Below are 19,165 nucleotides of genomic sequence, written 5' to 3' on the forward strand. Positions count from 1 at the left end.
GAAGGAGAAACATCGATGTGAGAGAGGATTGATTGGCTGCCTCTCACACACACTCCAACCAGAACCGGGTCTGCAACTCATGCATCTGTCCTGACCAGGAATGGAACTGGCCACCTTGCAGTTTGTGGGAGGACACCCAACTAACTGTGCCACACCAGTCAGGGCTGTGCCTGGGTTTGTTTTGTTTTGTTTTTTAAATAAGGCAACACAGTCATGGGAAACCCCGATGTGATACTTCATCTACCTAGCTACCATGCTTGCATACTATAGTTTACCAAAATTTCTCTCTTGCAAATACTAAATTGCTAACATCCTTAAGGCTTTAAGGTTTTTATTTTTTGTCATAATACCTTAATCATAGGCTGAGTTTCAAAATTTACAATATTATGTTCTTTCCAAGCTGAAACTCCACATGCCCTCTGGTTGGTCTATTTCTACCACTGCTTCTAATATAATTTTTAAAGGTGAAAATCTATTTCACATGCAACTCAGTATAAAAGTGTCACCATCAGTTTAAAATCCATACTTAGCAGCCTGGCACATGTTCTCGCATTACAGCAGGACACTCAGTTGTTATAACAAGGACTGCACACCTTGTGTTTTATATCTAGCTTCTCAAAATGATACTAGTAGTCTTCTTCTGAATTAATTTCCTTCACTGTCTCATATTCCTTAGGTAAAAATTGTTTCAATCTGTCCTATTTTTGAAGCTAAACTTCTCAGCTTTTCTTTCAAATCTAAAATTCCCTGTTGAGTCTTGTTTATGTCCTTGTTCACAATAGTGTCTTAAAGTAAAATCAGGCTTATTCCAGATTGTACGACAAAAGTTTCCATCAACAGGCAGGCAACCCTTGAAGCCACTAGGGTCTGGATTTGAAATCCCTTGGAAGGGTTAAGCAGTTGCAAAAATGGCACATTATGGACATTTGTTCTAAAATTTTCATTTGATGTCATAGGTTGATTACATATTGTCCACCTACTTGGTTATCCCTTTAAATCATGTACTTAACAATGGGCATGAAATTTTCCAGCTCAATTATCAATAGCTGTGACTCTGAATACCTTTATTTTTCAGTGAACATCCTTGAAAATCTAAAATCTCCTGACTGCCTGTGAAATTTTTAATTCCTGAAACTAGTGTCTGGGTCTAAAATATCATATATTCCTGCTACTTGTCTTCAGATACTTTTGAAGTGGTGTTTTGTTTTTTTAAAGTGTGGTTCCACAGTCCAATGGCTATTTTAACTTCCTACCTTTGAAACTGGTTATTTAAGCCTATGTTTTCAGTGTGAGGCATAGTCTACTCAAAAGTTTCTATTAATTTGACAAGTAGAATGCTAAATACTCACCTGAAATCTCTATCTTCAAAGCATTATTTTGTTTCCTGGATAGAGTGTGGGAGACAGAGTCCCTGCAATGTCTCAGCAATTCTCTGCAATTGTTTCTTTTCTAAAAGATTAAATTTATTTATTTATAGAGAGAAGAAAAGGGAGGAAGAGAGGGAGAGAAACCTCAATGTGTGAGAGATTCATAGAATGGTTGTCTCTCGCACACCCCCACTGGGGACCTGGCCTGCAACCCAGGCAGGTGCCCTGACTGGGAATCAAACAGGCTACTTTTCAGTCTTCAGGTCAGCACTCAATCCACTGAGCCACACCAGCTGGGGATTTTCTCTGAAATTCTAAAAATGCAGCAAAGGAATGTCTGAGTTTGAAAGGTTAAGTACACTTTTTCTCAGATTCCCATTTACATTTTTCAAAAAACAAATACATGAAAAAAAACATACATGGATATTTTAAAAATACTTGTCAAGAGCAACATCTTCAAGAAGGTAGTGGATTGTGGGCTGGAGTTATGCCTAATTCATCTTTTTATACCCCCTCAACCCCACACAAGAGTTTAGCTCGGGAATACCTGAGCGTGTTCTTGGCTTTATCATTAAAGAACATTTAACAAGTGAGTGATTGTATTTTGCATGTGGCATAGCAGAAAGTGAGAGGAACAACACTGTTGAAGAGATGGGTAATAAAGGCCAAGCATTCCACAGAACAACAACAAAAACAACCATACACGATATCAGCACTCTGGGAGTGGTCAGAAATTCATTCTTTCAACAAATAAGTGCCTTTGTATGCCAAGCACTGTGATGGGCAACCATGGAATCTTGGAGGAAGCACCTCCTTAAACACAAACCCAAACAAATTAAGGTTTGTTTTTTTTTTTTCAAATTAAAGTTTTTAAAGTGGATTCTGCACTACTTCTCAGCAATAAAGACATGAATTTAAAAAATGAATTACTGATACTAGCTATAACATATATGAATCTCAAAACTAATCATGCTGTGAAATGAACCAAAGACTCCATTTATATATAATTCTATAAAATACAAACAAATCTATAGTGAGAGAAAGCAGAGCAGTGGTTTGGAATCGCCAGAGAGAAGAGTTACAATAGAGCAAAGTAAACAGGGGATGATGCACATGTTCACTGTATGGGTTCTGGTGATGGTTTCACAGATGTATCATTATGTCAAAACATAATGAACTGTATACTTCAGATACTGTATGACAAACTATCTCAGTAAAGCTTTTTTTTTTTAAAAGCCAGAACAAAAATGTGGGGGAGTAGGAATGGGAAGAAAGAGAATGAATTCTATGGATTCATGCAGTTTTTTCTTGCTCAAGGACACCAGATGGTATCTGATGATAAAATCCTTTTTCAGTATTTTGCTTCAGTTTTAACTGCCAGGATGGTGTCTTGGCTCAACTTTCTAGTCTTATGCAGAACTGGCCTATGAAATCCATCACTTCAGTTGGTCCGGTCTCTTCTTGGACCCAGAATGCAACTTAGACTCTGTCTCCAAATCTACTTGCTCGGATGTTTCCTCTGTTCTAACTGATCCAGATTTTCTCTCCTTTCAGGACTAGCTAAGATATATTTCATAGTCTTCCCAATCCATTCCTGCAGAATTCTGTACCTTCTTCAAATTTCTCTAGTATTTATAATCTAAACTGCTCCTTTGACAACTTTTGCTGCTTATTCACTTTTCTTGTGCATGTCTTATCTTCTCAATAGATTCTGAACCTCTTCAGATCTGGGATTGGGTTATACATTATTTTTATGTCTCTCCCAAGGCACTTAATAAGTGCTTAATATGTGTCAACTTTAAATCACCTCACTTTGATAGTCTTTCCAAAGTTACTTTCTCAGCCATTATCTCATTTGATCATTACATCAACACTATGAGATTGGAGGAGCTAAAAAGTATGTTATTTCCTCCATTTGACAGATAAGGAACCTGAAGCTCCAGGTCACTCAGTTTGTCAGAGACTGAGATGGGACAGATAATCTCATTTGAAGCTTTGATCCTATTCAAGGCTTCCCATGACTCTTGACTCTACCCTTCTACCTGAAGATACGCCATTGCATCCTTCACCTCCTCATTTCCCAAATACTTTAGATCTGCTTAGCCAAAGCTTTGTAGTACCATATTAAAAAACTTGACAAAATGAGACATGAAATTTCAGTAGATTCCTGATCAGCCCTGAGTCATCCAAACATGCCTCCTATTTTTCCCAAGTGCCATTTGTTAGGGGCATTATGACTGATATTTAATGATGCTGCACTACAGAGCTGAGGAAGCATAAATGATTTTTAAAAGCCTCAGAAAATGACAGCACTTTAGTATTAAGCATGAAAGGTGACAGCTGACAAGATGAGTAGGGATATAAAATTTCTGCACTGGATTGCACTATTCTATGTATTGCTAGAATAATTCTCTAGTTGGTACTAAAAGAAAAGGTTAAACTCTACCACCTAGCATAACTAGACTGATTCCTTCCCTGTCAGCTAGACTATCAGCTTCTCCTCTGATGCAAGAGACTTGATACCTTGGTGCAATTTACTTAGCATCAAATATTATTTTTGAAATAATTCACCTAATGACAGATTTCAGTTAACTTTGGAAAGAAGATGGTGGTAGGGTTTAAGGCATCCAGAAGGTGGGGGGACCCCCTTGAGAGGAACAACAACCTTCGGTTGAAGTCCCTAGCCAACCTGAGGTTAAGCCCATGGAGGAAGTCAGGGAAATTGTCTCCCTCCTCCATCATTGCCTCTCTCCCTCCAACCTCTTCCTGGGATACCCCTAGGCTAAAACCAGTCAGGGAATATGGTGACCTTGAGATCCTTACAAGTAGTCCTACCGGCTACACAGGGTGTTAAAGGGCAAAATATGGATCTGGGGGTGGGGGGCAAACGGAAGATACCCAGTTCATTGGTCTAGAGGTGGGCAGGTCACCTCTAGTCTGGCCAGTGAAACATGGGAAAGTCTGGTGGGTGCTTCTGGTAATGAATTTCTTGCCTTACTGTTATAGGAAGAATGCCTTTTCTCCTCCCTTCCTGTTTGGCATGTGCCGAGAAGTCTCTGCACCCTCAGCTCCAGACTTCTCATTAAGCAAACAATAAATGTCAATATATTTAAGAGGGAAAGAGAGAGATGAATGAAGGGTGAGAGCTAAAGCTTGGAAGAGGAATTTGGAGAAGCCCACCCAGGGGACAGAGTTAGTGGGCAGCGCCTGAGTGAGGAGACTCAGGTAGAGGTGAGCGGCAGCTCTGAGAAGGTTCAAAGGGCCACTGGGTCAGGCTTCAACCCTTAACATTGGGCCAGCGCCACCCTGAAGAAGTCACTTGACGTCTTTGCGCCTTAAGTTTCCATTCAGTAAAATGGGTCTGATAGTGACTTCCTAGGACGCTGTAAATGAGGAGAAGCAAGGCAAGTAAAATGCTCCGCACAGTGCCTGACCCGTCAGAGGCCCTCAGTAGTAGTTGGCAATCACTACCATTTTATCAACGTTCGCCCTCAACGTGAGATAGGTACCCAGGAGAAAGTGCACAGAAACCTTCCGGAGACCACTGGCTTTCCTACCACCGACTCCGAATTCCTGTTCTGCGGCCGCGGGCGTCTAAGGGCGTGACGCGGCGAGGGGTGGGACCTGCCGTTCCCGCCTTGGTCGTGGCCCCGCCCCCTTCGCTCTCTAGCGACTTCCCGTGTTCTTTCGGCTTTTTCCCCTCCGACCTCACCCAGCGGTCCTCCGAAGCCTAGTTTCCCCCACCTCTGCGCCGGGCCGGAGTGAGAAGTTCCGGACCCCGGACGCGGGCGGGGTCCAGGGTGTCGACGCCCCAGCTCGCTCTGCCTTGCCCCTGGGGCTTCAGCCGCCCCTGGGTGTGCAGGTTTGCTTCACAGGGTCGGCGGGCGGCGTTGCGGGGGGAAAGGAGCCCTGGGAGGGTTAATCCCGCGTCTCAGGCTGCCTTCGGCCTTGGGAAACCGGCTTCCCAGACAGAAGGCAAGTAGGAGCCGGAGAACCAGCTCCGCATTTTGATTCATGTCGGGCCCTATAAGGGTCACATCTTGTGAAAATACCTGTAAAATCAATTTAACGTTCAGTGCAGCGTGTAAAGACAACTCTAAGAATTTAAAAGACGCCTGAGTCAGAATATTGAAATACTTGGGTAGCTGTAGCAGCGCTTTAACACGTTTGAGTGCAGAGGGTGGAGGGAGAATCCAGCCTGTTTGCCGCCGTCGTCCACGCCCTGTAACATTTAAAAAGGGTAAAGAAAATCACCATTAAAAATATTCAAGTGGAGACAAAAAAATGTACTTGAAAAATAACTAAAATTTTTTTTTAAAAAATCAAGTGGGCAGTTCCCCTAGGGAGTCAGTAACACTCACTTTTTAGAAATTTAGGGTGGTCCTCACTTTCGTGTATGAAACTTGACTGCAGAACTTTTATTTTCAGGCTTAGATCAACGATAAACAGAATTTCAAAAACACTGAGCTTACCTAAGTAGTGGCTTTTAACAAGTAGATTGTGTTATTAATTCTTAAAATGTCTCTCCAAGACAGGAATTGTTATCTCAGTTTTGCAGGTGGAAAGAAGTTCGGCACACAACACACAAAAAAAAATTTCCCTCAAATTCGCTAACAGCGGCAGAACTACAAATTAAGTCTAGCATTCTGACTCCTTAGCTGCGTTCTGCTCTAGACCATGTTACAAAACAAATGAGTAGTTCCTTTGATGTTACTAATAAAATGCAGGAGTAAACCAAATGCTCCGTGAACACGAAGTGTTAAATCATAATAACCTTATATGTCTGTTCTGCTCTGGGAGGCACAGCTTTCCTTTGGAGTTTGATACCTGAGAGGAGAAGATGGAGCAGCAAAAGAGAAAATAATGTCAAGGAAAAAAAATTGTCTCCAGAGCCCAAACTGCCCATCTCTACTGCCCCTTTGTGTTGATGTCATTCTTTTCAGTTTACTTTATGTTCTGGCAAAACACCCATAGCCCATGTCCTGGCCTCAACTGCGTTAACTACACCTTTGCATTACTGTTTTGGCGATGACCTTCCTGTGCATCTTGTCGCACTCTTCTGAGTGCTCTTCACTAATTCTGTTATGTGAAAACCAGTTGTGCAAATGTGGAATGATTTGTCACTCAGGAAGGGGTTTCTGGAGTTAATGATCAAAAACTACCAACACGTCTTAGAGGAAAGAAGTTAAAGAAGTGCAAGAAATCATTGTGGAATTTAAGAGCTGAGTGATGGAGGGGGGAGTAGATTTTGAACAATTGGGAAGCAGCAGCTCAGTTTTAGCTTAGAAATAATGTGGGGATAGGGGGCACCCTCCTGCATTAGACTAATGAGTTGGAAAGTTTTCCTGCCTAAGAAAGCTCCATTTTAGGCAGCTTATAATAAGTGGAAACATTTACATGTTTAGAATGCAAAATGTTTTGCCACTGATAAGTCAGTTTGTCTATAAAATATGTATGAGAGCTTGGGACCCAGGATGTGTGATATACTCCCTTCCTTTTAAGAGGCATCCCTGAAGGTCCTCCCCAGCTTGTAGACAATAGAAATTTGAACCCAAGGTAGTTTCCTCTGGAGCAGCCAGCCAGTTTATTCATTTTTTTGTTTGTTTTCTCTCTCTTGATTCCAAATATAAGAATATCAGATGGCATCTGGGGATTTCTGCTCACCTGGAGAGGGGATGGAAATACTCCAACAAGGTAGGGATAGCCAGTTGTAAGAGGCTTTGTTTTTTTGTTTGGAAGGTTTTTATTTATTTATTTTTAGACAGAGGGGAAGAGAAGGAGAGGGACAGAAACATCAGTGTGTGGTTGCTTCTCGAGCACCCCATACTGGGGACCTGGCCCACAACCCAGGCATGGCCCTGACTGGGGTTCACAGGCCAGTGCTCAATCCACTGAACCACACCAGCCAAGCTTTTTGCAAGAGATTTGATGACTTATCCAGAGAGGTTTTATCCAGGTTCTTCTATTAAAAAAAAAAAAAAAAAAGGATTTATAATGTTCACCAGCATTGTTCCTCTCATATTTCTAGGAAAATTAGGATACATGAAGATTCTCAAACACTGTCTTATTAGAAAACAGATTACACTGACTCCTGTTTAGTATATGCTTGTATGGTAGAATAAAAACTCAAGATGCTTCCATGCTGTGTGAACAAACATATTCAGAAGATAAGGGTAGCTAGAAAACTCCTTAAAGGCTTTCTTCCTACCTGTGTCTTGAATTTTTTCATCTTGTCTCCAAAATCTCAAATCCTTCCATATGTTCAATCCTTTCCATATCTCAAGTCCTTTCTGTATCTTGAATCCTTCAAGAACTTGAATCTTCTATATTTTGACCATTTTCATATTGATCCTTCTGCCTTGTGAGGAAAAAAAAAGAGATTTCTTTTTCTTTAAAAGGACTTTGGGTTTGGTAGTCCAAAGAATGAGAATTTGAATGTTTGGTAAGTGGGAGTAAAAAAGAAAGCCCCTCAGACATATGGAATTACAACAGGATCCCATATGTTCTTGACTTTTTGTCATGCATATGTTGTTCTGCATCCCTGTGGGTTACTCAGCTCTATTTACACCAAGGAGAAAATTTGGTCAGTTAAATTTTTTACTTTTAAGAAGAGTATATGTTCAGACTTCCTTATAAGAGTAGAGATTATATCCAAAGTTGGAACTTCGCATGTGGTGTTTTTTTTCCCCTTTCCTGAAGAACTGTAGTTATTCTGTGTGTCTGAGACATTTTGGTTACTGGGCTCATCCCTACTAAAGGGTCCCTTATTCTTGATTTCAATTTGTCTCATACTCTTCAGCTGTGTTTCCATTTTCTAAGATCTTACTTTTATTAAAGACTCACTTCCTAATTCTTGATTAATGCCCTTGTATATAATATAATGCTTGTTCTTTTGAGCATTGCCTCTATTTATTTGTGGATATATATTTTTTAATTTTTTTGGTTTTGAAAAAATTTTAAAAGATTTTATTTCTTTATTTTTAGAGAGGGGAAGGGAGGGAGAGAGGGAGAGAAACATCAATGTGTAGTTCCCTCTCATGCACCGCCTACTGGGGACCTGGCCAACAACCCAGGCATGTGCCTTAGACAGGGAGTCGAACCAGCAACCCTTTGGTTTGCAGGCCAGCACTTAATCCATTGAGCCACACCAGCCAGGTCTCTATTTTTTAATTTCATTAGAATTAGAAAACTTCTCTACCAAAAACCTAGGGTTTTTTTTAGAAATGACTATTAAGCTAAGAGTTATGATCATTTATATAAATTAAGAGTCTATACCTTCTTTGCTTTTTGTCCCAATGGGGGACATCCCATTAAGTGTGCAGCAAACAGCTTCCTCCTTGTAACCTGAGTGAAGAGGACTTGTTACAGAACCCACACTTCAGCAAACTGCTGTTGAGTCTCTCACAACATGTGGACGAGAGTGGCTTAAGTCTCTCCCTGGCAAAGGAGCAGGCTCAGGTAAGGGCCCTGGTTGAAGGGATGATAGAAGGAAGGAAAAAATCTTCTGAGAGAAAAGTTCCTTCTTGAGCTATTTTTGATTTTCCAGGCATGGAAGGAAGTTCGACTGCATAAGACAACATGGCTGAGGTCTGAGGTTTTACATAGAGTAATTCAAGAGCTGCTTGTGGACTACTATGTGAAGATACAAGATACAAATTTAACTTCTGAGGACAAAAAGGTGAGGTAGGAGAGATGAAGTAGGGTTTGGTTACCACAGGAATAAGCAGGCCAACTATGGCTTCATATAATTATATGACCTGGGGGAAGAAGAAGCTTCACATAATGACTTATCAAAAAGAAATGGACTTCATTTATGGGGGGAGAGGTGGGTGACATAATTACAGTCCATTTTGAAGAGAAAGATCAACAGGAGAAGGCACTGCCAGCTGAGAAGTTATCTGAAGGGGATGATATATTTGAGGACTTGGAAAATGTGTGAACAGGTTCATGAGGATGGAAGAGATGGAGTGAAAAATTTTAGAGTAACCTCTTTTTGTTTTTATTCTCTCTCTTAGTTTCATGAGACCCTTGAACAGCGGCTACTTGTGACTGAACTAGCACAGCTCTTAGGTCCCAGCCAGGAGAGGGAGACTCCTCCACTGCTGGGACTGGAGAAAGCAGACCTCCTGGAGCGCATGCCCCCCTCAGAGGTTGGGGATGAACCAATATTAGCTTAATTGTCCCTATATATTTGAACATTTCTTTTGTTAAGTTTTATTGTTTTTATAAAAATATACATGTTGCCCTAGTTGGTGCCCCTTAGTGGTTTGAGCACCAGCCTGTGAACCAAAGGGTCACCAGTTTGATTCCTGGTCAGGGCACATGCCTGGGTTGCCTGCCCCGTCCCTGGTTGGAGGCATGCAAGAGGCAACCAATCAAGATTTTTCTCCTATTTCTTCCTTCTAATCTTTCTCTCAAAAAAATAAATAAATAAATAAAATCTTTTAAAAAATTAATTAAATATAAAAATGCAGCTTGACATAAATAGTGTTATACCCTCCTTGCTTGTATAGAGAACATAATCTGTTTTCACTTAATATATTTTGGCCTTCTTTTCAAGTTGATCAATAAATGTAAATAAGATGATAACCCCTAACGCACTCAGCATGGTATCCAGGCACATAGTGCTCAGTATTCTTATTATATCATGGGTTTAAATAACAGACAGGATTCCATTGTATGATATAACACAATTTGTTTATCCTTATTGATGGACATTAAAGAAATTTTTACATTTTTGCTGTAAGAGATCACACTGATGTGAATATATGTGTCTTTGCCCTTGTATATTTCCCCAGTATCAGTGCTCAAAATAGGGTCACTGGGTCAGAGGATACCACACATAGAACGTATTGGTGCATATGGCCAAACTTTTCCCAAAAGGTGTTTTCAGGTGCCCCTGGTTCCCCACATTTTCATCAATATGGGATTTTGACAGTCATATTATTCTTTGCTAATTTGACAGGCTAAAATGCATCTTCCTGTTTAGGCATTTGCTATCATAAACAGTGCTCTGATGATTTGCCCTGATAATTTTATTTTTATATACATCCTTACTAAAAGCATTAAAAAAATTTTTGAAAATGTCTCCCTGATGTCTCTTAATGCATTTCCTTTGGTTATCATTGAGATTGTTGTCCTCATGTATGCACTGGCTGGTCTTCCCAGTTCCGCCAGCCTACTCGTATCTCTCTTTTTGTTTCTGTGGCTGCAGGATTTTGTGTGGATGAGAGCCCGGCTCCCACTTGAAGTGGAGGAGCAGCTCAAGAAGAAATGTTTCACTCTGCTCTGCTACCATGACCCCAATTCAGGTGAGTGCTGACTTTCCGTGTTCTGTTCACAGCTGGCCCTCAGGGCTCTTGGGCGGCTCTTATGAGAACAATGTATTTAAATTTTAGATTTGGAATAGAATCTGGGAAGCATAGGAGACACTGGAGATGTTTGTTTCCTTGCTGGTAGAACAAAACTAAGGAATTTTGTGAGAACCCCTTCTATTCAGGAAGGTGACAAGCTGGAGTGTCCTCTTGCTGCAGTGAAGGATGAGTTTGTTTACACAAGACTCAGAATGGAATATGGAGGAAAGTACAGGCTAATAGGTATTCCCCTTGTTTTAATTTCTATAATTTAAGGACTAAGGGCCAAATGTGGAATTAAAGGTAAGAGTGAAGAGAACATAATTATGAGAACTGGTCCATTTTTAACAGGGCAATAGAAGAAAACCTGGAAGAAGACAGAATTTCTAGGACTAGAAGTAGGATAGGGGCACTGAAAAATGGCCTTCAAAGGGCCATAGCAGTTAGGGGTTTCCTGTCCAATCAGTGCTGTCTCTTTGCCCAGATTCAGACAGTGAAACCCTGAAGGCAGCAAAGGTATGGAAACTGGCAGAGGTCCTGGTGAGTGAGAAGCAGCAGTGCCAGGATGCCAAGAGTCAGCAGAAGGAGCAGATGGTGCTGCTGGAGAAGAAGAGTGCTGCCTACTCCCAGGTTTGTCTAGCGGTGGGATAGCCTCTTCTCTTTCACTCTGACCCCTGGACACTTTCAGGGAAGACAGGGACTTCTGATTTGCTTTCTTTTCTACTATCTTTTCCTTACACCCTCTTCCTCTTGCCTCCTGGGGGCTCAGGTGCTTCTCCGCTGCCTCGCCTTACTGCAGAGACTTCTTCAAGAGCACCGGCTAAAGACTCAGTCTGAGCTAGACCGCATCAATGCCCAGTACTTGGAAATTAAGTGCAGTGCCATGATCCTTAAGCTGAGGTGAGTTATGACCCCTATGGATCTAAGGGACAAACCACCCCTGCAACCCTTGCCCTTGTCTCACTTTCCTTGTGGGGATCCAGTAAATGTTATTTTTATTAGCCTTCAGATTACCCCAAAGCTTTCAACATTCTTCATTCTTTTATTTTAAAGCTTTCTGAAATAGATACTTGACTATGAGGTAAACTGTTCAGGAATTCAGAGTGCCCTTGTTTAATTTGTCACTGCTTAGTTCACACCTTTGACCACCTACTATGTCCCATTCCTAACCCTGTTTCTATCAGGGATCCTCAGCTTCACATTTCTCTTTCCTCTGTCAGGATGGAGGAGCTAAAGATTCTGTCTGACACTTACACTGCTGAGAAAGTGGAAGTTCATCGTCTCATTAGGTGAGAACTACTGAAAGTTTGGTACAGCTATTCAGAGCTGGTTCCCACACTCTCAAGACTCACTCATTTTAACATGTTCCCATTCTTGTCTACTTTCTGAGGAGCCAAATCCTTATATTGTATCTTCTGTGCCCGGGCTCTTAGGGACCGTTTGGAGGCAGCCATTCATCTACAAGAACAGGACGTGGAGAAGTCCCAACAGGTCCTAAACACCTATGAGGTCCTTGGAGAGGAGTTTGACAGGCTGGTGAAAGAGTACACCCAACTCAAGCAAGCAACTGAGAACAAGCGCTGGGCGCTCCAGGAGTTCAGCAAGGCCTACTGCTGAACTTGGCTGGCCAGGAGGCATGGCTTGTGCACTGGTGCTGCCTCCTCCTCTTCCTGCTAAAAGGAGCACCTCCGCCTGGGTTCGTCTTCACTTAAGGGCATGCGGGATGCTTGGTGGAAACACTGCAGTCATTTGGGCACCCTTCTGGTTCCTCTTCCTGTTTACAATGACTGAATCTCTTCTGCAAAATGTATCTGATTTATATAATTTTATGCACAGCTATTTTTTCAGTGTCAACCCTTTATTGTATTTGATTATTTCCTGAATAAAGTGATACTATTGAGTCTTCAGTTTTAGTCATTTTTTCTTTGGGCAAAGATGGAAAAAGAGTATCAAAGGCTGTGAGGGTAAGGAGGGGAACTGAGTGGAAACAAACAGAGACAGATCTATAGTTGCTTACCCAAAGGGCAGAAGGTAGAAGTGCCAGCCTGTCCACATGGAGTCGGACTTCATTCTTAGAGAGCAAGAGTAGATTAAAACTGGGCTTGCCCTTGAAAAACTAATCTCCAGAGGAATGTTAGGTGTTAAGGCAGGTGAAAACTATTCTGTCACTGGTTGTCAGTGGGGGGTGTTATGATAAAGCAGCTAGGCATCCAGTTCTTGTTACAGGAAAGGACACAGGCCACTGTGAGCCTGGTTCCCTCTGGTGTGGCTGGAGGGTCACATCTTTTTCCAAAAGCAGAGGGTGGGAGAGGATCACTTTGAGAAACCAAGTTCCATGGTCCACTTAGAACAAGGGAGGGCCCTGGCTAGTGTCAAAGTCAGCTGAGCAGAAGCAGAAGACCATCCTTTATACCCTAATCCTCCATAATAAAAGGCAAAGCAAATCACTTGCAGAACTCCGAGTACAATAACTCTCCATAAGAAAACAGGCTCTCAGACAAAAAAACCTGTGCCCTCAAGGTGCTCAATGAAGAATGAATGGTCTGAGGAGTGACCCCGCATTCTTCCTCAGCCACCTCCTCCCCCAGAGACCAGCCTGATGACAAAGGACAGAGGAATCTCTGAGGTTCAGTTTCCCTGTGGGGCCCCTCACCCCATGAAGAGTCTCTTCACATTTCCCATTTTGAGGGACCTGAGCTATTTTGTTAGAGGAACTAGCAGGACCCCTACCTTGAGACAGTGAAAATACAGGAATCAACTCATGATGGATGAGATAACAATCTGTAGAAATAATTTACCCTGGAAGATGTTTTATATTTGAGTGGCTGCGGTCCAGCCAAAGTCGCTAAGTAAGATCTAGTTTCAGAAAAATACAGCTGAAATTTAGAGAGACCTACATGAACCAAGCCTGGCTGAAACAAGGGCACGTAATCAAAAGTAAATGATCAAGCCCTGGCTGGTGTGCCTCAGTGGATTGGTTGCCAGCCTGTGAACTGAAAGGTCCCCAGTTTGATGCCCAGTCAGGGCACATGCCTGGGTTGCAGGCCAGATCCCCACTTGGGGTAGTGGAAGAAGCAACTAATGGATATATCTCTTGCACATCAAGGTTTCTCTCCCTCTTTCTCCCTCCCTTCCCCTCTCTCTAAAAATAAATAAATAAAATATTTTTAAGTAGCCCTGGCTGGTGTAGCTCAGTGGATTGAGCATGGGCCTGCGAACCAGACAATCGCGGGTCAATTCCCAGTCAGGGCACATGCCTGGGTTGCAGGCTGGTTCCCTACAGGCCATTTCCCAGCAGGGGACACATGAGAGGCAACCATACATTGATGTTTCTCTCCCTCTCTCCTTCCCTTCTCCTCTAAAGATAAATAAAATCTTTAAGAAAAAATTTTTTCCATATAATATAAACATGATTATAAATAACTTGGAAAATACAAGTTTTCTATATACTGCAGTCATTCTGTTTGCACAATTTGTAATCTGCCTCAGTTAATGGCATATCATGGACATTTCTCCACATTATTAAATTTTCTCTGACAACACTGATTCTACTGGTTGCTTAAGATTTCATTGCAGAGATGATATGTTTAATCCTATCCCTGTAGAATATCCAACTTGTTGTTTTATGCTTTTTTGTAATCATAAAAAATGCTACACTAGGTTTTTTCTCTTAATTAATCTTTGTCCTAGTTTGTAAAGATTGTCTAGGATAATTTTCTAGAAGGGAAATTATAAATAATATGCCTTAAAGTTAAGATCATAGTCTCTAGAGGTACTTCACTTGGGTGTGTTGACCTCATGTAAATCCACACATAGGGCAGCAAGTCACTTAACCTTTCTAAGACTTAGGCCCTTCACCCATAGATGAATAATACTTCCTGCCTCATGGGCTTCTTGTGAACGTAAACTGCTTTTCATAGAAACTGACACAAAATGAGGGCAAAATAAATGTTAACTGTAATTATTATCACAAATGAAATTTTTATACTTACTCACACACCCATGCACATACAAAGGTGTTTTTCTGGGCTATTGGTTTAGCTCTTTTATTCTGTCTATTCTTGTACACTGTAACCCTTTATTTATTTATGTATTGCTTATTTTTCATAAAGGGCTTGAGGTGAAGAACGAATTTCTTCTTCTTTCTCCTTTTTAAAAAACTTTTCTTTGCTTGTCTTGTCTGTTTTTTATTACAGATGAATGGTAGAATCATTTTATCAAATAACAAAGGATTCCATTGGAGCTGTGGTTGGATGTTCTAAAAATGACAAATTGATGGGTAAGAATCAATATCTTTATAAGATTCATTTTTTCTAAGAACATGGCTTGTCTCTCCATTTTTTTCAGCCTTTCATTATATATCTCAGCAAAATTTTGTAATTGTCTTTTCTCAGGTTCCTTACATTTTTGAGTAAGGTTACAGCTAAGCTTTTTATGGTGATGTTATTATAACCATTATGAATTGGGAAAATACTAATACAATAACTGAGATACAGTGAAGCCTTCCTATGAGCAGAGTGGGTTCTAGATGCTTTACTGCATTAACTAATTTAATCTTCAAACAGCTCTGTGAGATTTACATTCCCATTTGGTGGATGAGAAAACAAGCCAGAGGGGTTAGGGTCACGTGGTTAGTACATGACCGAGCAGGGAATCTGGCGCCACAAGCCGTGATCTTAACGTTCATGTTACTGGGATATTTTTTAAAACTGATTTTGTCTTCTAATGGGTTATTCTCAGTATATAAGGAGGCTAATATTTTTTTAATGAGGCAATTTTTAAAAAGACTTTATTTATTTATCTTTAGAAGGGAAGGGAAGGAGAAAGGGAGAGAAATATCAATGTATGGTTGCCTCTCGTGCATCCCCTGCTGGGAACTGGCCTGCAACCCAGGCATGTGCCCTGACTGGGAATCGAACTGTGATCCTTTGGTTCGCAGGCCTGGGCTCAATACACTGAGCTACACCAGCCAGGGCTCTACATATGTTTTTTATTGGGTTGGCCAAAAAGTCCATATGGTTTTTTTCATAAAAGACATATTTTTTTATTTTCAGCAATAAATTTATTGATTTGGATATTTTGAGTATGTCAGTTATTTCCTGTGTGGTATAACATGGATTGTTCTCAATTAATGTCTCAATTTGATTGCTATCAACGTCAACCGGTCCACCTGACTGGAGCATCACGCAGTGAGACTCTCCAGCATGAAACTTTGCAAATCATTGCGGACACATTCAATCAGTTACATACACTTCTGCATATACTGCACAAATCTTTTTTTGTGTTTCAGTTGCGTTTTTACCTTTCTTGAAATAATAAAGCATAATCTGCCAAGAATGTTGCTTATTTTCTTCCATCTTCAATATTAAAATGGCTACATGAAAATTCACCAATTTTGATAAGTTTTTTTAAATGCATGCTGATATGACAGCCATCACAATACAACCTAACAAAATTGTTTCAAATGAAGTTGAAGACAAGTAAGTGCTACTAGAACCATCTTATGAAAAAAAACAATCAGCTTTTCAGCCAACCCAATATTTGTCTTGTATCAAGTGACATCTCTAAATTCTATTATTAATTCTCATTATTTTAGAATTGATTCTCATGAATTTTCTATGTATACAACAAATCATCTACAAGCAATGATGAATTTGCCTCTCTCTCTCTCTTTCCAAAAGTTATAACACCCTCTTTTTTAATTTCCAGTCTTATTATATTGGATTTTTCAGAATAATATTAAATACAGCAATGAGACTACAGTCTTGTTTTATTTTATCATTACATAAATTATTGATTTCATATATATACATAACTGTATTTATATGTAAAGAATATTAAGACTATTAAGAATATCTACATAGCCCTGGCTGGATAGCTCAGTTGGTTAGAGTGTCATCCCTATACGCTAAGGTTGTGGGCTCAGTCCCTGGTTAGGGAACATGCAAGAATCAACCAATGAATGCATAAATAAGTGGAGCAACAAATCAATGTTTCTCTCTCTCTCCCCCCCTTCTCTAAAAAAATCAATAAATTAAAACAATTTTTAAAAGAATGTTTATAGAAAGTGGAAATAACTTACCACGTTCTCTTTGGTGGCTTTTTTTAAAAAATATTTTCTTTCTTTATTTTTTAGAGAGAGGAAGGGAAGGGGAAAGAGTGGGAAAGAAACATCAGTGTGTGGTTGCTTCTCCCGCGTCCCCTACTGGGGACCTGGCCTACAACCCAGGCATGGGCCCTGACTGGGAATCGAACCAGTGATCTCTTGTTTCACAGACCCATGCTCAATCCACTGAGCCACACCAACCAGGGTTCTTTGGTAGCTTTAAAAAATGATCAAATGTTCCTCTGTCTGAGGAGCTCCAGCCAAGATGGAGGCACAGGGAGAGAAGCTTTGCCTCTTCGCACAACCAAGAGAAGGAAAAAAACAATTTAAAAACAAAAACAACCAGGACTGCCAGAAAATCAAACTGCATGGAAGTCTGACAACCGAGGAGTTAAAGAAGAAGCACTCATCCAGACTGGTGTTCTGAGACAAAGAAATATGGCCCAAATGAGAGAAAAGATCAAAACTCAAAAAAAAAAAAAAAAAAAGAACTAAGCAATGCAGAGTTCAAAACACTGGGAATCAGGATGCTCACAGAAAGGATTGAGTGCAGCCACAAAAAAAAAGGAAGAAGTGAAGGCTACACAAGGTGGAATAAAGAAAAATATACAGGGAACCAACAGTGAAGGGAAGGAAACTGGGACTCAAATCAATGATTTGCAACAAAAGAAAAAATAAACATCCAACCAGAACAGAAGGAAGAAACAAGAATTCAAAAAAAATGAGAGGTTTCGGAACCTCTGGGACAACTTTAAACATTCCAACATCCATATCATAGGGGTGCCAGAAGAAGAGGATCCTCTCTAAAGATAAATAAATAAAATCTTAAAAAAAAAAGACTGTCAGCTGATTTCTCAAAAGAAACTTTGCAGGCAAGAAGGGGCTGGAGTACTCAAGGACCTACGTCCAAAATTACTCTGTCCAGCAAAGCTATCATTTAGATGGAAGGGCAGATAAAGTGCATCCGGGATAAGGTAAAGCCAATGGAGTTCGTCATCACCAAACCCCTTTATATGAAATGTCAAAGGGACTTAACTAAGAAAAAGAATATCAAAACTATGAACAGCAAAATAACAACGAACTCACAATTACAAACATCTGAACCTAAACAAACAAACGCAAACAACTAGAACAGATTCACAGAAATGGAGATCACATGGAGGGTTATCAGTGGGGAGGGAGAGGGGGAAAATAGGGGAAAAGGTACAGAGAATAAGAATCATACTTGGTAGGTACAAAATAGACAGGGGGAGGTTAAGAAAAGTACAGGAAATGGAGAAGCCAAAGAACTTATATATACAACCTCTGAACATGAACTAAGTGGGGGGAATGCTTGACAGAATGAGGGTACTGGGCAGAGGGGGATAAAGGGAAGAAAAAAGAATGGGACAACTGTCATAGCATAATCAATAAAATACACTTAAAAATAAAAAATAAAAAAATCAAATGTTTTTCTTGTTCGGTTCATTTTTGACCTATTACATAAATAAATTTGCTAGCACCTTGTGTTAACACCTCACCTTGTGTTGATTCCTGGGATAAACCCTAACTGGTTGTGGCATATAATTATAATGTTAATACAATGTTGAATTTTATGTGTTAATCTTATTTTAGGATTTTGCATTTATATTTATAAGTGAGATTGATTCATAGATTGTTTTGTGTGTGTGATGGTACTGTTTCTGACAGGTTTTGATATTAGTTATATTCTGGCTTCAAAAACAAATTGGGTAGTTTTCCATCCTATTCTATGTTCCGGAACAGTTTCTACTTTCTATTTGACAGATAATAGAAGATGACAAGGAAGAGAATGCAAATCAGCACAGATTATTTTGCCTCAGTAACTTGGCCACTTTTGTGGCTAAAGGACAGCTTTGATTGTGAAGCAGCAATTTGGAGCAGCGGGAAGGTCAAACAGGCCATGATTTTGGCATTGAAGACTTCGGCTTGGCTGGGCAGGGAGAGGTGAGTGAAGGTGGTCCTGGGGAGGGCAGTAAGTGCTGAGGGAAGAGGTCAGCACAAGAGAAGATGAAAGGAGGGTTTACAGTGATGGGCTGGAGGTGTTTGCATAAGGACATTAAAAAAAAAAAGGTAGAAGAACTGGGCCGAAGGTGAGGAATGCTGGACTCCCATTGGAGGATGGTCTGGGAGTGGGTTGTCCTTCCCTTAAAGACCAGTTTCCAGTGCTCTGTCCTGTTGGTCACTGGCTCTTGTTGGAAAAAGAAACATTATGTCTCACCCAGCATATTTGCCATTTCGTTCTACCATCTCTCTGTCTTCATCCCAGCCAAGACCTACATCCATGGAGGGGTACAACAGTCATTCTCATGCTCCTGGAC

At 40.6% G+C, this 19,165-nt stretch overlaps 1 protein-coding gene across 3 annotated transcripts; it reads left to right on the top strand.

Annotated features, from left to right (window-relative positions):
- Window positions 1–5,055: 5,055 nt before the first annotated feature.
- Window positions 5,056–12,627, top strand: HAUS4 (HAUS augmin like complex subunit 4). 3 transcript variants are annotated; one of them, XM_037129462.2, is made up of 10 exons: window positions 5,056–5,229; window positions 6,999–7,061; window positions 8,683–8,825; window positions 8,914–9,045; window positions 9,383–9,517; window positions 10,582–10,678; window positions 11,205–11,350; window positions 11,490–11,620; window positions 11,941–12,009; window positions 12,154–12,627. In XM_037129462.2, the coding sequence occupies exons 2-10, from the start codon at window positions 7,007–7,009 to the stop codon at window positions 12,335–12,337; spliced, it is 1,092 nt and encodes a 363-aa protein (XP_036985357.2). In that variant the 5' UTR covers window positions 5,056–5,229; window positions 6,999–7,006; the 3' UTR covers window positions 12,338–12,627. The 3 variants fall into 3 exon arrangements, with proteins under 3 accessions (XP_036985357.2, XP_036985359.2, XP_036985360.2); XM_037129464.2 differs by having other exon boundaries at window positions 5,056–5,221; XM_037129465.2 differs by lacking the exon at window positions 5,056–5,229 and adding an exon at window positions 5,254–5,342.
- The last annotated feature ends 6,538 nt before the right edge of the window (window positions 12,628–19,165 follow it).

This window comes from Artibeus jamaicensis, unplaced genomic scaffold (assembly GCF_021234435.1).
Source record: "Artibeus jamaicensis isolate MK-2021 breed Jamaican fruit bat unplaced genomic scaffold, CSHL_Jam_final contig_887, whole genome shotgun sequence".
Taxonomy (NCBI): domain Eukaryota; kingdom Metazoa; phylum Chordata; class Mammalia; order Chiroptera; family Phyllostomidae; genus Artibeus; species Artibeus jamaicensis.

Excerpts from the sequence above, each read along its gene's own strand:
- HAUS4 (XM_037129462.2), top strand. The coding sequence starts at position 7,007 with ATGGCATCTGGGGATTTCTGCTCACCTGGAGAGGGGATGGAAATACTC. Across the intron at positions 9,046-9,382 it reads TAACTTCTGAGGACAAAAAG|TTTCATGAGACCCTTGAACA; the intron begins GTGAGGTAGGAG and ends TCTCTCTCTTAG. Across the intron at positions 9,518-10,581 it reads AGCGCATGCCCCCCTCAGAG|GATTTTGTGTGGATGAGAGC; the intron begins GTTGGGGATGAA and ends CTGTGGCTGCAG.